Source organism: Lissotriton helveticus, chromosome 10, assembly GCF_964261635.1.
Source record: "Lissotriton helveticus chromosome 10, aLisHel1.1, whole genome shotgun sequence".
Lineage (NCBI taxonomy): Eukaryota > Metazoa > Chordata > Amphibia > Caudata > Salamandridae > Lissotriton > Lissotriton helveticus.
Window position 1 is genome coordinate 30,390,695 of NC_136071.1, and position 20,797 is coordinate 30,411,491.

The 20,797-nt window shown below is 51.0% G+C and overlaps 1 protein-coding gene across 2 annotated transcripts in view; it reads right to left on the reverse strand.

Annotated features, from left to right (window-relative positions):
- The window catches only part of KCND1 (potassium voltage-gated channel subfamily D member 1), a 760,024-nt gene that overhangs the window by 80,004 nt on the left and 659,223 nt on the right, over nucleotides 1-20,797 (reverse strand). For both annotated transcript variants that reach the window (XM_078664129.1, XM_078664128.1), the window contains exon 2: nucleotides 2,607-2,769. In XM_078664129.1, the coding sequence (XP_078520255.1) occupies nucleotides 2,607-2,769 (163 nt within the window). The remainder of the gene's footprint in view (nucleotides 1-2,606; nucleotides 2,770-20,797) is intronic.

The following is a 20,797-nucleotide window of genomic DNA, read 5'->3' on the forward strand; positions in this document are numbered from 1 at the left end:
ACTCCCGCGCCCCCCACTGACTCCCGCGGCCCCCCGCTGACTCCCGCGTCCCTGCACACTGGCTGCGTGACACTCACTCGTAATGGTTCTGAAATGCTGCGCCGGGTCATTACCGGGCTCCGCGGCTCCGGTAACTCCTTCGACTGAATGACTGCCTCAATTTTCACTCAAGCTTTGTACTGAGGGCCCAGGGTCCCCTTCAATCTCTGGCACCAGGGGGGCCCCGGAGGAATGAGTGTCTGGCGGCGATAAGTGCATTCTTTGTTTCCGCACTGCTGCTGTTCCAAATGCAAATTTTGCTTCTGTATGTAAATACAATTCTCTTCAATTCAGTCTCTTTAATCCTTGAAAGTTTTGTTCAATGTCTTCCGAAAAAGGAGGTTCTTTTGCACCTGGGGAAACGATTTTTTGTTTCATTGTTGCATTGTAGCATTTTGTTTTTCCCATTGTAGAATTGTATTTGTAGTTAGTCCAGCAAAAACGGCTAGTGTCCACAGGATGGGCTGACACTACATTCATCCTCCCTATGTGTGTCCCTCCAATCCACACTGTCCTGATCCTCCTGTCCAAGCCCCCCTCTTTCATGGACGTCCTCTGCTGTCCCCTCTAGCTTGTCCATGTCTGGTCTGCCCTCGCTCCCATCTGTCCATCCCTCCTGTTCAATTACAAACTCATTTTAGGTCCAACCTCCCAGACAGAGCGAGCTGTAGGGTTCCAAAGACCTATTGTCAGCATACCAGGAACTTCTATTGGGCTTAAAGCCCGCCCACTGCTTCCCATTGGTTGGCGTCAGTGTCATTGTTATTTCTTAGCTTCTTATTCAATGCTTGCCTTGTCCAGCTTGTGTTTGTCGTTAGGGCGCTCTCTGCCCTGGTGGCTTGCAGATTGCTGGGGGTCTGGTGCCCTCAGCTGCTCCAGCCGAGCCAGGGACCCCGCAGAGGCAGGAGAGTCCCTACTTCTGGGGGGGGGATGTATGACGTTACAACGCATACTTTTACAACGCATACCTTTACAACGCATTTTTTACAACGCAACATCCATTACAACGCATTCCATTACAACCAATGAGAACAGAATTAAGTAATGGTCAGGCCCGCCAACTGGTATTGGATTTTCAGCAACAATCATCTTGTAAGGTCCAGAGTAGAGCTTTTGATACGGGTCAGTTGAGGGTAGTGTTGCAGAGGCATTGTCTAAAACGAACAAGGACCACCGATTGACGGCTGTGTTGTTGGAATCACCCTAATGGTGGTTGAACTCTTGTGTGAAGATGTTTATTTTGGAGTAAGTAGATTTATTAGTGTTATGCTTCTTGCACTTCCCAGTAAAGATCAGGTTGTCACCAGGGGGTGGTAGCTTGTTTTAGTTCAGAACAACACAATTTTTAGACAGATATGGCAACGTGATGGGGCTGGAATATAAATGGAGTTCCCATACACCTCGATATTTGACGGACGGGTTACTCCATCACAACAGTGACAAAAATACCATCCGCCGTAATATAAATCACATAGAATGTAATAGGATTTATATTTTGGCAGATGTATGATTTTTTTTTATTTTTTTTTAAAATATTTTTATTGTGCATAGATGGTAAAAAATGGTACATGCTGTCATATAATGTCCCAACATGTATACTATCATCAGTCTAGTACATTGCCAGTGAATAACATACATCGCATTTTTCTTATTTAACCTATGTAAACAGTCAAAACTCCCCATTCCCCCCTCCCCCCGTACACTATATACATCGCACTGCTTGGTCCCTCATCAGCAATGACCCATATCCACTTCTCAGTATAATGTTCTCGTCATACATCCGTCATCCCTTGAAATCATAAGTGTAGTGTAACACGTCGTCATGTTCTGCAGTCCCTTGCTGCGAGTGTGTTATTAGCGTTGTATCCTGAGCAAGACTGAGATTGTGTAGTGTGTTGCGCTCAAGCGTCCCTGTGCCTTAATATCCATTCTACTGTAACCTTACTCCAGATGTGCTTCAGCGCATGTTTCGAACTCCCCTAGGATTGAGTTCTAGTCCAGTGAAATGTACGTTTTCCTAAGGCCCCTGCGCTCCTCCCTTTGTAATTCCATCCCTCCGCTTTCCCCCATCGCACCACCTCTTTGTACCAGACCTCAATGTCTGGTGGTCTGGCCGACTTCCATTTCATTGCTATCGATCGTTTCGCCAACAACAGTGCTAGGTCCACAAACCGAGTAGCAACGCTTCGTTTATTTTTTACATGACCAACCCCTAACATGCCGTACAGTGACAATGCGTAGGGTCTGCCCGGGGCAACCACCGTTAGGATCTCATGTATCGTCACCTAGAAGTAACCTATTTTAGGGCAGTCCCAGATTGGCAGATGTATGATATTTATATTTCGGTGGATGAGATATCCCGTCCACTGAAATATAAATCCAATTATATCCTCTGGGATTTATATTTCGGCAGACAGGATATTCACCACCGCTGTAACGGAGTAACCCATCTGCCAAGATCAAATTTAGGCCCTAAGTTCCCTGGGCACGCTTAAGCACAAAAATGAGAAGCTTGATGCGTTGACCTCCCCATACCCGGCTCATCCCTGGCATGCTAGTAGCTTTACCTGCTGGGCTCTTCGCTTGTCTGCTCGCTGGTTCTGGTGATATATCCGACTGAAGTTGGAGACAATGACGGGGACGGGGAGGGCGATGACCAGCACTCCGCTCAAGGAGCATATGGAGCCAAAAATCTTCCCGGCGATGGTCATGGGCACCATGTCCCCATACCTAGGATAGGAGAGACAAAATAATGCGACGTTTACTAACTTGAGCTGACGTAGTTGTTTCCACACCATCATGCCCACTCCAGACATAGCCACTGTGGGATGTACATTGTTACAACGCATGCTTTTACTACGCATGCCTTTACAACGCAGGTTTTTCAACGCAAGTCGTTACAACGACTTGCGTTGGGGGGGGGTGCTTGATAGTGAATAGTTTAATTTACTATTCCAACTTCAGTCCCCGTGGATAGTAGGGAAGGTGTTGGATAGTAAATTAAACTATTACCTATCCTAGAGCGCCCCCCAGCGCAATTCATTGTAATGACTTGCGTTGAAAAACCTGCGTTGTAAAGGCACTGCGTGGAAAAAGTTGCGTCGTAAAGGATGTTTCCCGCCACTGTGCTTCTGCCCATCCACCAATATTAAACAACTGCTTCATTTTTTTGTTAGTGTATCAAACATCACACAACTGTTTCAATTTTGTGTCATAGCCAATACCACATAAGTTCTTCCCTCTAGTTCTATGTTTTAGCGTACAACAAGGATTGCGCTGCTCTAACACGGCACCTGATACTCACAAAAGGAGACATTCAAAGATTCGGCGAGCCCCAGGGGTCTCCCTGACTGACCAACAACTGACTGGTCTTGACATTCACAGAAACAATGTGCTGCTCCAGTTTAGGGAAGAGCTACTCACCCCTTTAAAAAATACTACATCACAACACATTAACCATCCACAACTCAGTGTCCTCTCCTTTATCTTTATTTGCTGAGTTTAAGCTTGCCTTTTCGCATATGTAGAGATCTCTGTTGCCTTGTGGCTAGGATTGCGCTATAGAAATACCATATACATACAAAACATTTAGGGCCAGATGTAGGTCGCCAAATACCGGTCGGTAACGGCCGATTTCGGCCGTTACCGACCGGTATTTGGGATTTGACATGTAGGTGGCCTTAATTTTACTGATTTGGTAAATTTACCGATTCGGTAAAATACCGAATCGGTGAAGTTACCGAATCGGTAAATCCAGATGTAGGTGGCACTTTAAACAGTGCCACAGGCCAATACCGATTCATTATTTACCACCAAATACAATTTGGTGGTAAATAACGAATACCTGTGTACATGCACATCTGTGCATGTACACCTGTGCCATGTGACACACATACATACATGCCCTAAGGGCATGTATGTGTGTCACATGGCACACAAGTCAAAATCAGGGGTGCAACAGGGTGTCAAAGTGACACCCTGTTCCCCTTGACAAATCGGTATTTTTACTGAATCGGTATTTACCGATTCGGTAATTGACATTGATCCCTATGGGCCTCAAGGCTTTACCGATTCAGTAATTACCGAATCCTACCGATTCGGTAAAAAATACAGAATTTTTAGCTACATATCATTTACCGAATCTACAATACCGAATTGGTAAAATTCGGTATTTTAGAGTCGGTAAATGAGGATTACCTACATCTAGCCCTTAGTATTTTGAACAAATTAACATGCTACCAAAGCAGCTTTAAGTCAGTCTTAGCCACAAAGAAATTTGCCACGTGAATACTGCCTGAAATGGACTCAAACGCCGCAAATAGAAATTAACTTTGCCAAGGGATTGAAATTTAATGTCACTTTTCTGACTGTTAGCATGTCAGCAAAGCTGCCATTGGTATTGGCCGGCGGCCATGTTTGTTGTTCGCAGATGATGCTGTTGTCAAAGAGATGAAACTTCAAATCTGTGTGCTTGTAACTGATGTCTCAGCAGCCCTCTCTGAGCCTGAAGGCAAGGAGCTGGGAGTGTGGAGAACAGTCACTAGTCCTGGAGGGTGCAGAGATCCTTTCTAACCTAAGAAAGGAGAAGGGGGATATGTCCTCCCGAAGCTGAACTAACAATACCTATATATATATATATGACCCCAAGGGGTCAGGGGGTCAAAGGGGTGGCCCTGTAGTCAAACCTCCATCAAGGGTCCCTACCCACACATGCACCTTCTTGGCTCCTGCTCTACCCGGCTTGTGGCCACCGTGGGGGTCATATGTTCCCAAACTTTGGGTCTTACCAAGAGTGGCAAGTATAAACCTGCCAGGGCGTGCAGTTGTTAATTGCATGTTACGTATGATCAATCAATTGCGCGAATAGCCGTGTTGCTGGGGGAGTGTTCCACAGGTGAATCCACCCTAACGACAGCCCAGGACCTTTTTAGGCCTGTCAGAGTAGGACTTAAATGAATGTATGACGTTACAACGCATACATTTATAACGCATGCCTTTACAATGCAGTTTTTACATCGCAACATCCTTTACAACGCATTCTGTTACATGGTATGCCATTCCATCGCATTTTCAGAAACTACCTTTAGACCGCATTCCATTACAACGCATTATACCTTTACAACGCATACCATTACAATGCATACAGTTACATTACATTTAAGGTAAGTGTTGGCTAGTATAGGGGTAATAATTACTATTCTAACTCCAATTAGTGCTATAGTAGGGTAAGTGTTGGATAGTGTAGGGGAAAAAATTACTAATCTAACTCCAGTGAGTGCAACAGTAGGGTAAGTGTCGGATAGTGTAAGGGTACTATGCGTTGTAGTGACATGCGATGTAAAGGATGTTGCGATGTAATGGCTGCTTTGTAAAGGTAGTGCGATGTAATGACTGCATTGTAACGGTAGTGCGATGTAATGACTGCGTTGTAAAGGTAGTGCGATGTAATGACTGCGTTGTAAAGGTAGTGCGATGTAATGACTGCGTTGTAAAGGTAGTGCGATGTAATGACTGCGTTGTAAAGGTAGTGCGATGTAATGACTGCGTTGTAAAGGTAGTGCGATGTAATGACTGCGTTGTAAAGGTAGTGCGATGTAAGGACTGCGTTGTGAAGGTAGTGCGATGTAATGACTGCATTGTAAAGGTAGTGCGATGTAATGACTGCATTGTAAAGGTAGTGCGATGTAATGACTGCATTGTAAAGGTAGTGCGATGTAATGACTGCATTCTAAAGGTAGTGCGATGTAATGACTGCGTTGTAAAGGTTGTTTCCCGACTTAAATATGTTGGTCGAACAAGGGTCATTGGACCTTTAAATCCTGAACTCTCTTCCATAATTTAGTTTTTACCGTCCCCATCCGCTCAGCGAATAAAGAGGTACCTTGGAGTGCATCAGAGATTTTTTATCTTCTAGTTTTGTCTTTTAGTGCTTTTTTAAAGAGCTCCCTGAAATACAGTCGAGCCCACCCTAATCTTTAGGAGCCAGGGTGAACCCGATGATGAAGCATGACACTACTAGAGTGTGGGAGGGTTACATTAAAAAAGATTTTTTTCCTTTCCGACTCCTAGCGGGATGGAGTCTGGGTGTGGCAGGAACTTCCTCTCATTGCGCCCAGTGCTGTGAGGTCAGGAGAGATCCTCTAATGGTATTATTAGCCCTCTTTAAGCCACCAGTACCAACTCTGTGGCCCTGATTACTGGGTGGTCGGTATATTCCGACCCATGCGTAACCACCTTTTCATGCATAGCTCAGAAGTACAAGTCGGTAGGTATTTAACACATCAGATAATTATTGGATGATTTAAATTCCTCAACTGTCATTACATTTCGGCAGGTCAAATATCCAACAGAGTGCAATATTCTGTCACTTTTAGCATTTCTAAACTGAAAAATACATGCACTACTAATAGCTACTGCACGGATGTATGTCAGTACAATACGATCTTTTAGATTGCAGTACATGACAACGCTGCCATTACAACGCAAGTCGTTACAACGACTTGCATTGGAGGGCGTGGATTGTGGAATCTTATAATTTTATATTCCAACACCAGTCCACGTAACAGTAGGGAAGGTGTTATAATATTAAATTACAATATTCCTTATACAACTGAGCCATCCAGCGCAAGTCGTAGTAACGTCTTGCGTTGTAATGGCATCGTTGTAAAGGCACTGCAGAGTAAACACCGCGTTGTAAACGATGTTCCCCCTACTGCACAGTTTCATAGGTCCTTGAAGTGGAAGTAAAGTTTCAGTGATTTCAATAGTCGCAGCTGTTTCTAGAAGCTTAGAAACTTACCTCCATGCTGGCTGCCCCCCGCCGCCTCTCCTGTGTGTTGTCCTGTCCTGTTCCTGGCTTCTTGGCAGGAAGCAGGAAGCACCAGGGCTCCCACGCACCCTGCAGCCAATCACAATGCTGCAATGCAGCATAGTGATTGGTCTGAGCGCTGTTACACGGCGCCCAGCCAGGGGCTGGAGGGGTAGGCATGTTCTCCATGCAGGCTGTATTGCAGCCTGCAAGGAGAATAGGGAAGTGCGCATGACTGTTTTGGGCAGCCTGAGAGGGCCGACCAAACAGTCATTGCGCACTTAGGAGTGTCCTACCACTCCTCCCTGCTCCCAGAGCGGAGCAGCCGTGCCCACTCACCCTCCCGCAATGCAGATAGACACGAACCATAAAATGATAATAACTAAGTTATCATTTTATGTTTCTAAAGTTGGCACAGCTGTGAAGCAGTGGAGCGGTGCTCCTCCTCCATAGCAGGCAGTCAGGCTCCCTCCCCTAAGCCAATCACAACGCTGCAATGCCATGTTGTGATTGGTCTGAGCGCTGTGATGTGGCGCTCAGCCAGGGTCTGGAGGGGTAGGCATGTTCTCCATGCATGCTGTTATGCAGCCTGCAAGGAGAACAGGCAAGGTGCGCATGACTGGTTTGGACGGCCGGAGATAGCAGACCAAATAGTCATTCGGCACTTAGGAGTGTCCTACCCCTCCTCTCCTGTTCTGCTGCTCCACCCCCCTCAGCAATGCTGCAAAAATGATAACATTACGTTATTATCATTTTATTATTTCCTTTCTTTTGCTGCTTCATGGCAGTGGGGCGACGCTCCTCCGCCTTAGTGGAGGAGCCGCCACTGGATGTCAAGCCATTCCATGCCAGCGCATCCACTTCCATGGGCACCTTTTGCATTCTGCTTCTTGTGGCTTTCCACGCAGGTCTACAGTTGGTATTTTTTGCAGTGATGTCTTCTTGCTGGGCCTTGATGTGGGTGATAGTCTGACAACAGTACACCAACCATGAATCAACAGAGCAGCGCAACTCGACTGTGCAGCGCGTGCTCGCCGTCTCATCTGCATACAGACAGAATAGCTTGGAAGGGCAGTGATAAATTCTCGTTTTGCGCAGGTGTTTCTTTTGCTTGCCAATAATTCTTTTCTTTTTCCATATATACATATGCAAACAGAATACTGAAATGATCTGTGTATTTTAACCCCTTTGCTGCGGTGGCTATTCCGCCGCAGCTCCAAGGGGTGGGTGGGGGGGCCGTGCGGCGCTCCGGCGCTTGTGACGGAACCGCTCCGTCACGCCCCTCGGGTGGGCTGTGCTTGTGACGCAGCAGGTCCGTCACGGCCCCGCCCGCTCTTCAGAACGCTCAGCACAGGCGCGGCGAGCGGGCTGTGACGGAACCGCTCTGTCACCAGCACAGCCCACCCAAGGGGCGTGACGGAGCGGTTCCGTCACCAGCGTGGGAGGGGTTAAACAGTACAAAAGTATACCATGCCCCTGCCAATGGTAGCCTGTCTTCTGGGGTCAAAGGTTCATTACACCTGCCCTTCTTCCAGCCCTGCCTGCTTCCTTCATCTGCAGGTTTAATTTTGGGCCTCAGGATGCTGGTGGCAACTAACTGCATCATGTCTATCACTCTGGTCTCCCATGGGGGCTCCAGTGGTCCTGGAACAATTAAAATGCTCCATTTGCCCTCTCTTTTTTTCAAACGTTTCTCTTTGGGGAGAACCCTCCCGCCCCCTAAAGCCCATTTATGTCCATCAGGCTTGCTGGAGATGTAACACTCACCCCATAACTTTTACTCCCCACCACTTTTAAATGTCACCAGCCGCCAATGCTACTACTTCCACTACTACTGCTACACCTACAACTAGTACTACTCCAACTACTACTTAACTATTACTACTACACCTAATAATAATCATATTAATAATAACAAGATCCATCCTGAATTATCCACAGCAGTGCTGCATTTGATTCCAAGAAAGAATGTGTAAGTTCTGGACGTGCTCACCACAGTGCAGGTTGTCAGGGCGCTGCACGCCGCAGGCTACTGTTACTTTATTTGTAGGGGGGCAGAGGTGGGACATTAATGATCTGCTCTCTCTACTGGGGGTGGGGGGAGTGTGACTTCCAGCTGCACACACTGTGCACTTCCAATCAATCAATCCATCAAGACATTTATAGAGCTCGCTACTCACCGGTGCAGGTCTCAAGGCGCTAGGGGGTGGGGGGGAGGCAGCTACTGGTCGAACAGCCAGTTCTTGAGGAGTCTCCTGAAGGTCAGCAGGTCCTGGGTCTGCCGCAGGTGTGGGGGAGGGTGTTCCACGTCTTGGCAGCGAGGTGGGAGAAAGATCCACCGCCGGTGGTCGTTCGGTGGATACGTGGGATGGTGGCGAGGGCAAGGTCGGCGGAGTGAAGCTGGCAGTTCAGGGTGTAGAAGGACAGCTGTTCGTTAAGGTATGCTGGTCCAGCGTTGTGGAGTGCTTTGTGTGCGTGGATGAGGAGTGTTGGAGTCTCTTCTGGACTGTGGCCGTGGTTCCGGCGTAGAGTGCGTTGCCGTAATCCAGCTTGCTGCTGACGAGTGCTTGGGTGACCGTCTTTCTGGTTTCGGTGGGGAGCGAGCTCCACACACCATTCACCAGAGACACATTCCGGCACTGCCTCACTATCACTGCCCCGCCCAGTGCCAGCTAGACCCACGCAGAGCCAGTTCCTCAGACCACTCACCAGAGACACACTCAGACACTGCCCCCCAGTGCCAACTAGTCGCCACCCAGGGCCAGCTCCACACACCATTCACCAGAGACACAATCAAACTTTGCCCCCTCCCACTGTCCCTCGGTGCTAGCTAGTCCCAAGCAGAGCCAGCATCACAGACCCAGGGGTGTGGAATTTAATAAAATATCTACTTGCCCATGGGGCAGGTTGCTTCGTAAATCTACTCGTCCTGTAACAAAATCCACCTGTCTCTTTGGTGCCATGTAGTGCGGCCACAAACTATGGCAGCAATCTCATTATATAAGAGCTCTGATGTAGCCTCTCTGATTAGGCCAGGGCTCATACCACAGTAGTGTTTGAATACTTGCAATCCCCTTATGTTGCCGCGTTTCTGCAAATCTAAATACTGGGGCTGAAAGGAGTGGTAAGCAATAGTTCCACCATTCACCGGAAACACACATACACTGCCCCCTCCCAGTGGCAGCTCCACACACCATTCACCAGTGACACACTCCGGCACTGCCCCACTCTCACTGCTCCGCAGAGTGCCAGCTAGACCCACGCAGAACCAGGTCCTCAGACCACTCACTAGAGACACACTCAGACAGTGTTCCCCCCTCTCCCCCAGTTCCAGCTGGTGCCACCCAGGGCCAGCTCCACACATCATTCACCAGAGGCACACTCAAATACTGTCCCGCCAGTACCAGCTAGTCTCAAGCATAGCCAGCCCCACACACCATTCACCAGAGACACACTCAGACACTGCCCTCGTGCCTGCTCCATACACCATTCACCAGTACTGTCTTCACTCACTGCCCACCAGTGTAAGCTTCAAGCACTGCCCACCAGAGCAGTTGCCACACAGAGACAGCTCTAAACACCATTCAACATAGCCTGCTACACACACTGGCCACCGCTCCCAGTGCTACACAGTGCAAGCTCACCATACCATTCACCAGGGCCAACTTCACACACTGGCAGGGGTGCCCACAAGTCTGACAGAGTGCCAGGTATACAGACCATGCATCAGAGCCTGCTTCACACAATACCCGCCAGTGCCTACCAGTGCCACCTGGAGCAGCTCACACACCATTCAACAGTGCAGGTTTCACACACTACTTTCCAGTGCTTGCCACTTCCACCCCAGTGCCAGCTTAACACTCCTTTCACAAGTACCAATTTCACACACTGAGACCAGTGCCAGTTCCACACAGTGCTAGCTTCACATACTGCTCACCAGTGCAAGCTTCACATGCTGTTCACTAATGCTAGCCCCAAACTGAGACAGCTGCACACACATTCAGCAGAGCCACCTTCACACACTGCCCTCAGCACCAGCCAATCCCACACACAGCCAACTCCAAATGCTGTTGAATGGAGCAACCTTCATGCACCATTCACCAGTGCCTGTCAACCCCACACTGGGCCAGCTTCACACACCATTCACCAGTGTCTGCCAACCCCACACTGGGCCAGCTTCACACACCATTCACCAGTGTCTGCCAACCCCACACTGGGCCAGCTTCACACACCATTCACCAGTGTCTGCCAACCCCACACTGGGCCAGCTTCACACACCATTCACCAGTGTCTGCCAGACCCACACTGGGCCAGCTTCACACACCATTCGCCAGTGTCTGCCAGACCCACAATGGGCCAGCTTCACACACCATTCGCCAGTGCCTGCCAACCCCACACTGGGCCAGCTTCACACACCATTCACCAGTGTCTGCCAGACCCACACTGGGCCAGCTTCACACACCATTCACCAGTGTCTGCCAACCCCACACTGGGCCAGCTTCACACACCATTCACCAGTGTCTGCCAACCCCACACTGGGCCAGCTTCACACACCATTCACCAGTGTCTGCCAGACCCACACTGGGCCAGCTTCACACACCATTCACCAGTGTCTGCCAGACCCACACTGGGCCAGCTTCACACACCATTCACCAGTGTCTGCCAACCCCACACTGGGCCAGCTTCACACACCATTCACCAGTGTCTGCCAGACCCACACTGGGCCAGCTTCACACACCATTCACCAGAGTCTGCCAGACCCACAATGGGCCAGCTTCACACACCATTCACCAGAGTCTGCCAGACCCACAATGGGCCAGCTTCACACACCATTCGCCAGTGTCTGCCAACCCCACACTGGGCCAGCTTCACACACCATTCACCAGTGTCTGCCAACCCCACAATGGGCCAGCTTCACACACCATTCACCAGTGTCTGCCAGACCCACACTGGGCCAGCTTCACACACCATTCACCAGTGCCTGCCAACCCCACACTGGGCCAGCTTCACACACCATTCACCAGTGTCTGCCAGACCCACACTGGGCCAGCTTCACACACCATTCACCAGTGCCTGCCAACCCCACACTGGGCCAGCTTCACACACCATTCACCAGTGTCTGCCAGACCCACACTGGGCCAGCTTCACACACCATTCACCAGTGCCTGCCAACCCCACACGGGGCCAGCTTCACACACCATTCACCAGTGCCTGCCAACCCCACACTGGGCCAGCTTCACACACCATTCACCAGTGCCTGCCAACCCCACACTGGGCCAGCTTCACACACCATTCACCAGTGCCTGCCAACCCCACACTGGGCCAGCTTCACACACCATTCACCAGTGCCTGCCAACCCCACACTGGGCCAGCTTCACACACCATTCACCAGTGCCTGCCAACCCCACACGGGGCCAGCTTCACACACCATTCACCAGTGCCTGCCAGACCCACAATGGGCCAGCTTCACACACCATTCACCAGTGCCTGCCAACCCCACACTGGGCCAGCTTCACACACCATTCACCAGTGTCTGCCAGACCCACAAAGGGCCAGCTTCACACACCATTCACCAGTGCCTGCCAACCCCACACTGGGCCAGCTTCACACACCATTCGTCAGTGTCTGCCAGACCCACAATAGGCCAGCTTCACACACCATTCGCCAGTGTCTGCCAGACCCACAATGGGCCAGCTTCACACACCATTCGCCAGTGCCTGCCAACCCCACACTGGGCCAGCTTCACACACCATTCGCCAGTGCCTGCCAACCCCACACTGGGCCAGCTTCACACACCATTCACCAGTGTCTGCCAACCCCACACTGGGCCAGCTTCACACACCATTCACCAGTGTCTGCCAGACCCACAATGGGCCAGCTTCACACACCATTCACCAGTGCCTGCCAACCCCACACTGGGCCAGCTTCACACACCATTCGCCAGTGCCTGCCAACCCCACACTGGGCCAGCTTCACACACCATTCACCAGTGTCTGCCAGACCCACACTGGGCCAGCTTCACACACCATTCACCAGTGTCTGCCAGACCCACAATGGGCCAGCTTCACACACCATTCACCAGTGCCTGCCAACCCCACACTGGGCCAGCTTCACACACCATTCACCAGTGTCTGCCAGACCCACAATGGGCCAGCTTCACACACCATTCGCCAGTGTCTGCCAACCCCACACTGGGCCAGCTTCACACACCATTCACCAGTGCCTGTCAACCCCACACTGGGCCAGCTTCACACACCATTCGCCAGTGTCTGCCAGACCCACAATGGGCCAGCTTCACACACCATTCACCAGTGTCTGCCAGACCCACACTGGGCCAGCTTCACACACCATTCACCAGTGTCTGCCAACCCCACACTGGGCCAGCTTCACACACCATTCGCCAGTGTCTGCCAGACCCACAATGGGCCAGCTTCACACACCATTCGCCAGTGTCTGCCAGACCCACACTGGGCCAGCTTCACACACCATTCACCAGTGTCTGCCAGACCCACACTGGGCCAGCTTCACACACCATTCACCAGTGTCTGCCAACCCCACACTGGGCCAGCTTCACACACCATTCGCCAGTGTCTGCCAGACCCACAATGGGCCAGCTTCACACACCATTCACCAGTGCCTGCCAACCCCACACTGGGCCAGCTTCACACACCATTCACCAGTGCCTGCCAACCCCACACTGGGCCAGCTTCACACACCATTCACCAGTGTCTGCCAGACCCACACTGGGCCAGCTTCACACACCATTCACCAGTGTCTGCCAACCCCACACTGGGCCAGCTTCACACACCATTCGCCAGTGTCTGCCAGACCCACAATGGGCCAGCTTCACACACCATTCGCCAGTGTCTGCCAGACCCACAATGGGCCAGCTTCACACACCATTCACCAGTGTCTGCCAGACCCACACTGGGCCAGCTTCACACACCATTCACCAGTGCCTGCCAACCCCACACGGGGCCAGCTTCACACACCATTCACCAGTGCCTGCCAACCCCACACCGGGCCAGCTTCACACACCATTCACCAGTGCCTGCCAACCCCACACTGGGCCAGCTTCACACACCATTCACCAGTGCCTGCCAACCCCACACTGGGCCAGCTTCACACACCATTCACCAGTGCCTGCCAACCCCACACTGGGCCAGCTTCACACACCATTCACCAGTGCCTGCCAGACCCACAATGGGCCAGCTTCACACACCATTCACCAGTGCCTGCCAACCCCACACTGGGCCAGCTTCACACACCATTCACCAGTGTCTGCCAGACCCACAATGGGCCAGCTTCACACACCATTCGCCAGTGTCTGCCAACCCCACACTGGGCCAGCTTCACACACCATTCACCAGTGCCTGTCAACCCCACACTGGGCCAGCTTCACACACCATTCGCCAGTGTCTGCCAGACCCACAATGGGCCAGCTTCACACACCATTCACCAGTGTCTGCCAGACCCACACTGGGCCAGCTTCACACACCATTCACCAGTGTCTGCCAACCCCACACTGGGCCAGCTTCACACACCATTCGCCAGTGTCTGCCAGACCCACAATGGGCCAGCTTCACACACCATTCGCCAGTGTCTGCCAGACCCACACTGGGCCAGCTTCACACACCATTCACCAGTGTCTGCCAGACCCACACTGGGCCAGCTTCACACACCATTCACCAGTGTCTGCCAACCCCACACTGGGCCAGCTTCACACACCATTCGCCAGTGTCTGCCAGACCCACAATGGGCCAGCTTCACACACCATTCACCAGTGCCTGCCAACCCCACACTGGGCCAGCTTCACACACCATTCACCAGTGCCTGCCAACCCCACACTGGGCCAGCTTCACACACCATTCACCAGTGTCTGCCAGACCCACACTGGGCCAGCTTCACACACCATTCACCAGTGTCTGCCAACCCCACACTGGGCCAGCTTCACACACCATTCGCCAGTGTCTGCCAGACCCACAATGGGCCAGCTTCACACACCATTCGCCAGTGTCTGCCAGACCCACACTGGGCCAGCTTCACACACCATTCACCAGTGTCTGCCAGACCCACACTGGGCCAGCTTCACACACCATTCACCAGTGTCTGCCAACCCCACACTGGGCCAGCTTCACACACCATTCGCCAGTGTCTGCCAGACCCACAATGGGCCAGCTTCACACACCATTCACCAGTGCCTGCCAACCCCACACTGGGCCAGCTTCACACACCATTCACCAATTTTTCTATGTTATTTCATCATTCTAGCACGTTTGATAGTGTAATTGCAGTAGCATATAAGAGCTTGGCCCTGATGAATGCCAGTGAATTTTCACATGATGGCAGAAACATGTTGGCCCTATTTTTTGATTTCTACCAAGCAAGTTAGACAGTGATTTTGTCACACTGTCACCTCACTATCTTTTAATCTGACGTCCAGGCAAACACTATTAAAGGTCCTTGTTTGCTTTGACAGCCATTTTAGACACTTCACTTGATTTATTTTTGCACTGCACATATCAGCTTCACTTTCTGTATGAACATTTGCGGTGACCAGACCATGGCTAAGTGATGCGATGCCAAAACACATCTGGGCGTTCGCACACAGACCAAGGTTTGGGTGTCCTACATGATGAGGCTCCGCCATCTGGGTGGGCTGATAGGACTCAAACAGCATTTGTTGATAGCCTATCTGATTTCTGGTTACTAATGTAATCCTTTCTGTGCAATCTTTCCAGTGCTAGTTCATGTATCTCAGCGTCACTTGACCTACAGGCTTTGTTGTTATTGATGTAGTTACACTGGGGGTATTTACCTGTTTGGTCATTAAACATTTCCCTCGGACCCTCCCCTACGATTTGTTGTTACATTAGAACATTCTAACAAATATTCTAACAAAAAAGAACAAAACCTTATAGTATTCCGAGGGGATCTCCCTGAAGCCTTTGTTCACAGCCAGAGCTGTGAGCAAAGAAGCATTGGACGGTTGGAGCTCCAGGCTTATACCAGCCATTATAAGCCCAGAGCACGCCATTGTTTTCAATGGAGCTCCCAACATTCCAATGTTCTAATATAGCCTTGTAGCCCGCCGTACAGGGCTATACCGGCTATTAAAGGCCCTCTCCAGCGTTAAAGGCCCCTAGCCGAAGGCTATTAGAACATTCTGCCACTAGAGGGCAGAATATTCTAACAAAAAAGAACAAAGCCTTTTGGAAGCGTGAGGGGATTGGAATCCCCTCAGGATCCCTGAAGCCTTTGTTCACAGCCAGAGCTGTGCACAAAGAAACATTGGAATGTTGGATCTCCGGGCTTATACCAGCCATTATAAGCCCGGAGCACTCCATTGTTTTCAATGGAGCTCCCAACATTCCAATGTTCTAATGCAGCTTAATGCAGGAGTGAATACGACATGCAGTTTGGAACATGAGTGTAATAAGGGGGACAAGGGCAAGGCATGCAGAGAATGGTCATAAAATAAACCCCTTTTTGTTCATGGAGGGGTGATGCAATACACTGAGAGGAAACTGGTTGTATTTCATGAAGGCTGGTGGAGGTGACAGAGAATAACAAGAACATTTGCACGTTTAATGGCACTTATTTTACATTTAGTTACAGTTGATGAGAGCTGTTGTTTGTGAACAGAGCAGACTTTATTCTGTCTCAATCCTGACCTACAACACCCCGACTTGTGTCAGTATCATCACGCACACACAGCTTTCCATATGCACTTTAATCATGGCATGTAGCACCGCGGCTGTCAAGTACTGAGACCCAAACACAGCTCTGCCAGTGCACGTCAACCTTGGACCACACAGCTCTGCCAGTGCACCACAACCTTGGACCACACAGCTCTGCCAGTGCACCCCAACCTTGGACCAAACAGCTCTGCCAGTGCACCACAACCTTGGACCACACAGCTCTGCCAGTGCACCCCAACCCTAGATTACACAGCTCGGCCAGTGCACCCTGGTCCTTATCTACAGCCCTGTGCTATTCAGACCGTACAGCTCACTCCGGTGCATATTATCCATCACTTGAACCCTCTGCGAGAGGACCCCATGCAGGGGCATTTTCTAATGTGGCCCTAGCAGTCCCTGCCCCCTGCTCTCTGCCCCTCCCAGCAGACACTGCACGTCTCCTGTTGGCAGGGCCTGTCTGTGGCCCCTCCAGTGCCTGTGGCCCCTGTGCCCCTCTCAGAAGACACTGTACATCTCCTGTTAGCAGGGCCTGTCTGTGGCCCCTCCAGCGTCTGGGGCCCCTGTGCTCTCTGCCCCTCTCAGCAGACACTGCGCGTCTCCTGTTAGCTGCAGGAGGCAGGGGCTGTCTGTGGCCCCAGCAGTGTCTGCCCCCCCCCCTGCGCTCTCTGCCCCTCTCAGCAGACACTGCGTGTCTCCTGTTAGCTGGGCCCTTCTGTGGCCCCTCCGGTGTCTGGGCCCCCTGCGCTCTCTGCCCCTCCCAGCAGACACTGCGCGTCTCCTGTTAGCTGGCCCTGCCTGTGGCCCCTCCAGTGTCTGGGGCCCTTGTGCTCTCTGCCCCTCCCAGCGGACACTGCGCGTCTCCAGTTAGCTGGGCCCTTCTGTGGCCCCTCCGGTGTCTGGGGCCCTTGTGCTCTCTGCCCCTCCCAGCGGACACTGCGCGTCTCCGGTTAGCTGCAGGGGGCAGGGCCCCAGCAGTGTCTGCCCCCCCCACCCCCCGCTCCCCCCCTGCTCTCTGCCCCTCCCAGCAGACACTGCGCGTCTCCTGTTAGCTGGGCCTGTCTGCAGAGGCGGCACTGGCTGCTCTTGGGGGGGTTGAAGGGGGCGTCACTGTCGCTTTGTACATCTAAAGCCCTGACTGACTCTGTGGCTCAGCGGATCCCATTAGCATTCATTGAACCTCGCGCCGGTCCCCGCTGACTGCGGAGATAGGAGGCCGCGAGCAGTCACAGGAAGTAATCCATCCCCTCCCGAGACGCGTCGGGGCTCCGGGAAGACGGGTGTTCCCGCCGAAAACACACAGCCCAGGGTCACCTCTGTCGGCTGGGCCTCACTGTTATCAGACACTTCCGCCACATGTCGGCTTCACTGCACTGACGCCCCGTGAGAGCTGCCGTCACTGCACTGATGTCACACTGAGTGCTACCTTTACTGCACTGATGCCCCGTGAGAGCTGCCTTTACTGCACTGACGTCCAGTGGCGACTGGTGGAATTTGAAACTGGTGAGGCGTATGCAGAACGAATCAACGTATGCGAGCGAGCGCAGAGAGCGAGCCCAACGGCAATAAGGGGGGTTCTTCCCCCATGAAGAATTTTTTTTTATTTGCCATCTTTTTGGTGCGATTTTCTGCACTATTTCTGGGATAAATAGACTAAACATTCAGTTGTTCTAGGCATTCATAAAAGAAAACTCATAGATTATTTCAGAGAGTTTCTGGGTTGCCAAGCAAGTCTGACTTCTGAAGTGGGCTAGGGTACTAAGCAAGACTGCTTTGGCTCTACCCTTTCCAACAGAAAACACTAGTTAGTGATGTGAACAAGTTCAATGGACAAACCTGGGGTCCACTCTTCAGTGGGCGCTCCAAGGTCCTTCGAGGAAGACAGGGCGCTGTTAGCTGCTCTCGTCATGGTGGCTGGAGAATGAATAACCGGGACAGGACACCCGAGGCAGTGCGCACCTGCCTGGAAATACCATACCAGTGAAAACACCTCGCCTGTTACTATTGCCTCAACGCACCTGGCCTCCCAGGGCACTTGACAGCTGTGTGTGCATACAAACATTCACCGGTCCCTTTTCCTGCCCACAGCCGTGGTTCGGTGAAGAGTGCGTGACCGAGTCATAACATGCCCATCAGGTGTTGCCTTGAGTAACCGCACCTTGAGTAGAAGTGACACGGTATTTGTAGTGCTTAGAAACGGCACAGTATGAAGTACTACATTAAAAAGTTTTTTTTATATTTGTTGTTGACTATCGGGTACCATGGCACGAAATGTCAGTCACAGAAAATGCGCTACGGTTTGCTAATAAGCGACTGGATTTAGAAATGCCAGCTTGGCACTCAACCAGACATTGTCCCATGAAATGCACAGAACCATGAAACCACCTTCTGCCCCTGTGTCAATATAGTCATGAGGCGACAAGACCACCAGACTTTGGTATATGACGTTCCCATCATATACATAACAATTAATAGCCATTCCAATCAGATATACAGCCTTGGAATATACTAAGAAACGTCCATCTGAGACTGTGGCTCCCATTTGGGAAAATAGGCGGGAGAGGCCAGTGCAGACAGACAGCCTTCTGTGAGGCAACACACCCTGGAAAGAGAACTGGCAGAGCCTCTTCTTCGGACCACGATCCAGGTACAATGTGCAAGTAGTAAACAAGCCAAGGGAAAAACTTTTGGGTAACACCAACCTCTGTCATGCAGAATGTAACTGCACCCATAAGCACTGCACAGTGTAATCCTACTTCGGGTACAACAGGGGGGCTGAGGTAGGGAATGAGTTAACTAGATGGGACAGAGAGAGTAACTTTATGAAGGGGAGAAAGAGTAAGACTAAGAATTTGCAGAGGGTAACACAGTGCAGGGGTGGGAAGGGCAATTATGAGGAAAAAAATACAGTAGCACAGTGTAAGGAGAGGAGTTGGCCTAACGGCTAGGGCACTCGACCTCGGACCTGGGGATCCTGGGTTCGAGTCTCGGTAACGACGCCAAAAACCTCCTGTGGTTCTGGGCCAATCACTTAATCTCCCTGTGCCTAAAATGAATGTGTGTCCTCATGTAACGTAACTGGTGCTATGTAAAGCGCTCTGATACCCGATTCGGTTCGGGTCAAGTACGCGCTATATAAAACTCTGCAAAAAAAAAAAAAGGCAGGTAGGGTAACATTGAGGTGGGCAGAGAGAGTAACAATGTGAAGGAGTAGAGAAACATTGAGGTGGGCAGATAGAGTAGCTGAGAGAAGGGACAAATAGTGTAACAATGAAACGGGGCCGATAAAGTAACACTAATAATTTGCAGCGGGGTAACACCTTGTGGTGTTGACTGGACAACAGTGAGGAGAACAAATATAGTAACACTGAGAAAGGGGGGCTAGAGTAATAATGAAAGAAGCAGATAGAGTAACATTGACAAGGGGCAGAGAGAGTAACATTGCCAAGGGGCAGATAGACTAGCATTAATGATTGGCAGAGGGAGTACCCACTCGGGGGTGGACAGGGTAACACTGAGGCTTGCACACAGAGTAACACTGAAAAAGGGCAGATATAATAACACTGTGGAACATAGTTGTAATACACTCATGTAGCAATGTAGAAAATCATCAAGATCTTTCTAAACAATGTAGGTGTCACCTCCACCAATTCCCTTGAAAAAGGTTGTAAACGTTCTTCTAAGAGGCACACATCTAGTCATGTCTACTAACCCCTTCCATGCTTATGACAAGCTCAGCTGGTCATGAGGCACAGTGGGACTGCTGCAGCCCACCCACGCACGGCTAATTCCCCGCCTGTGTGGGTGTTCTATTGGAGTGGGCGGAGCCGTGACGAGTCCAGCTCGTCATGAGCACAGCTCCACTGTGCAGCATGACGAGCTGGGCTCGTCACGAGCACCGTGGCGCCGCGTGCGCCCCCCCCGCACCACGGGGGAATTAGTCCCGCGTGGAAGGTGTTAAGAGCAGTATGCGCTAATGACCGAAGTAGTCGGCCATCAAAACATAATTGGGGAAAAGCTGTGCAAGAGATGAGTGACTGAAATGCACATAAATGCTTAGAACATACGGCGGTGTTACGGGAAAATGTGTGTAAGGGCCATCACTTGGGTCAACAGCAGAAATAAAGTGGAATTCTTGGACAGAGGATGCAGCCATCCTTCACAGCGTCAGTGCGGTTTGCCGGCTCTTTACCACCTTACTTGTGGCATTTGACCCTATCTCTGTCTTACGTTTCTAGTTTTATCTGATTGA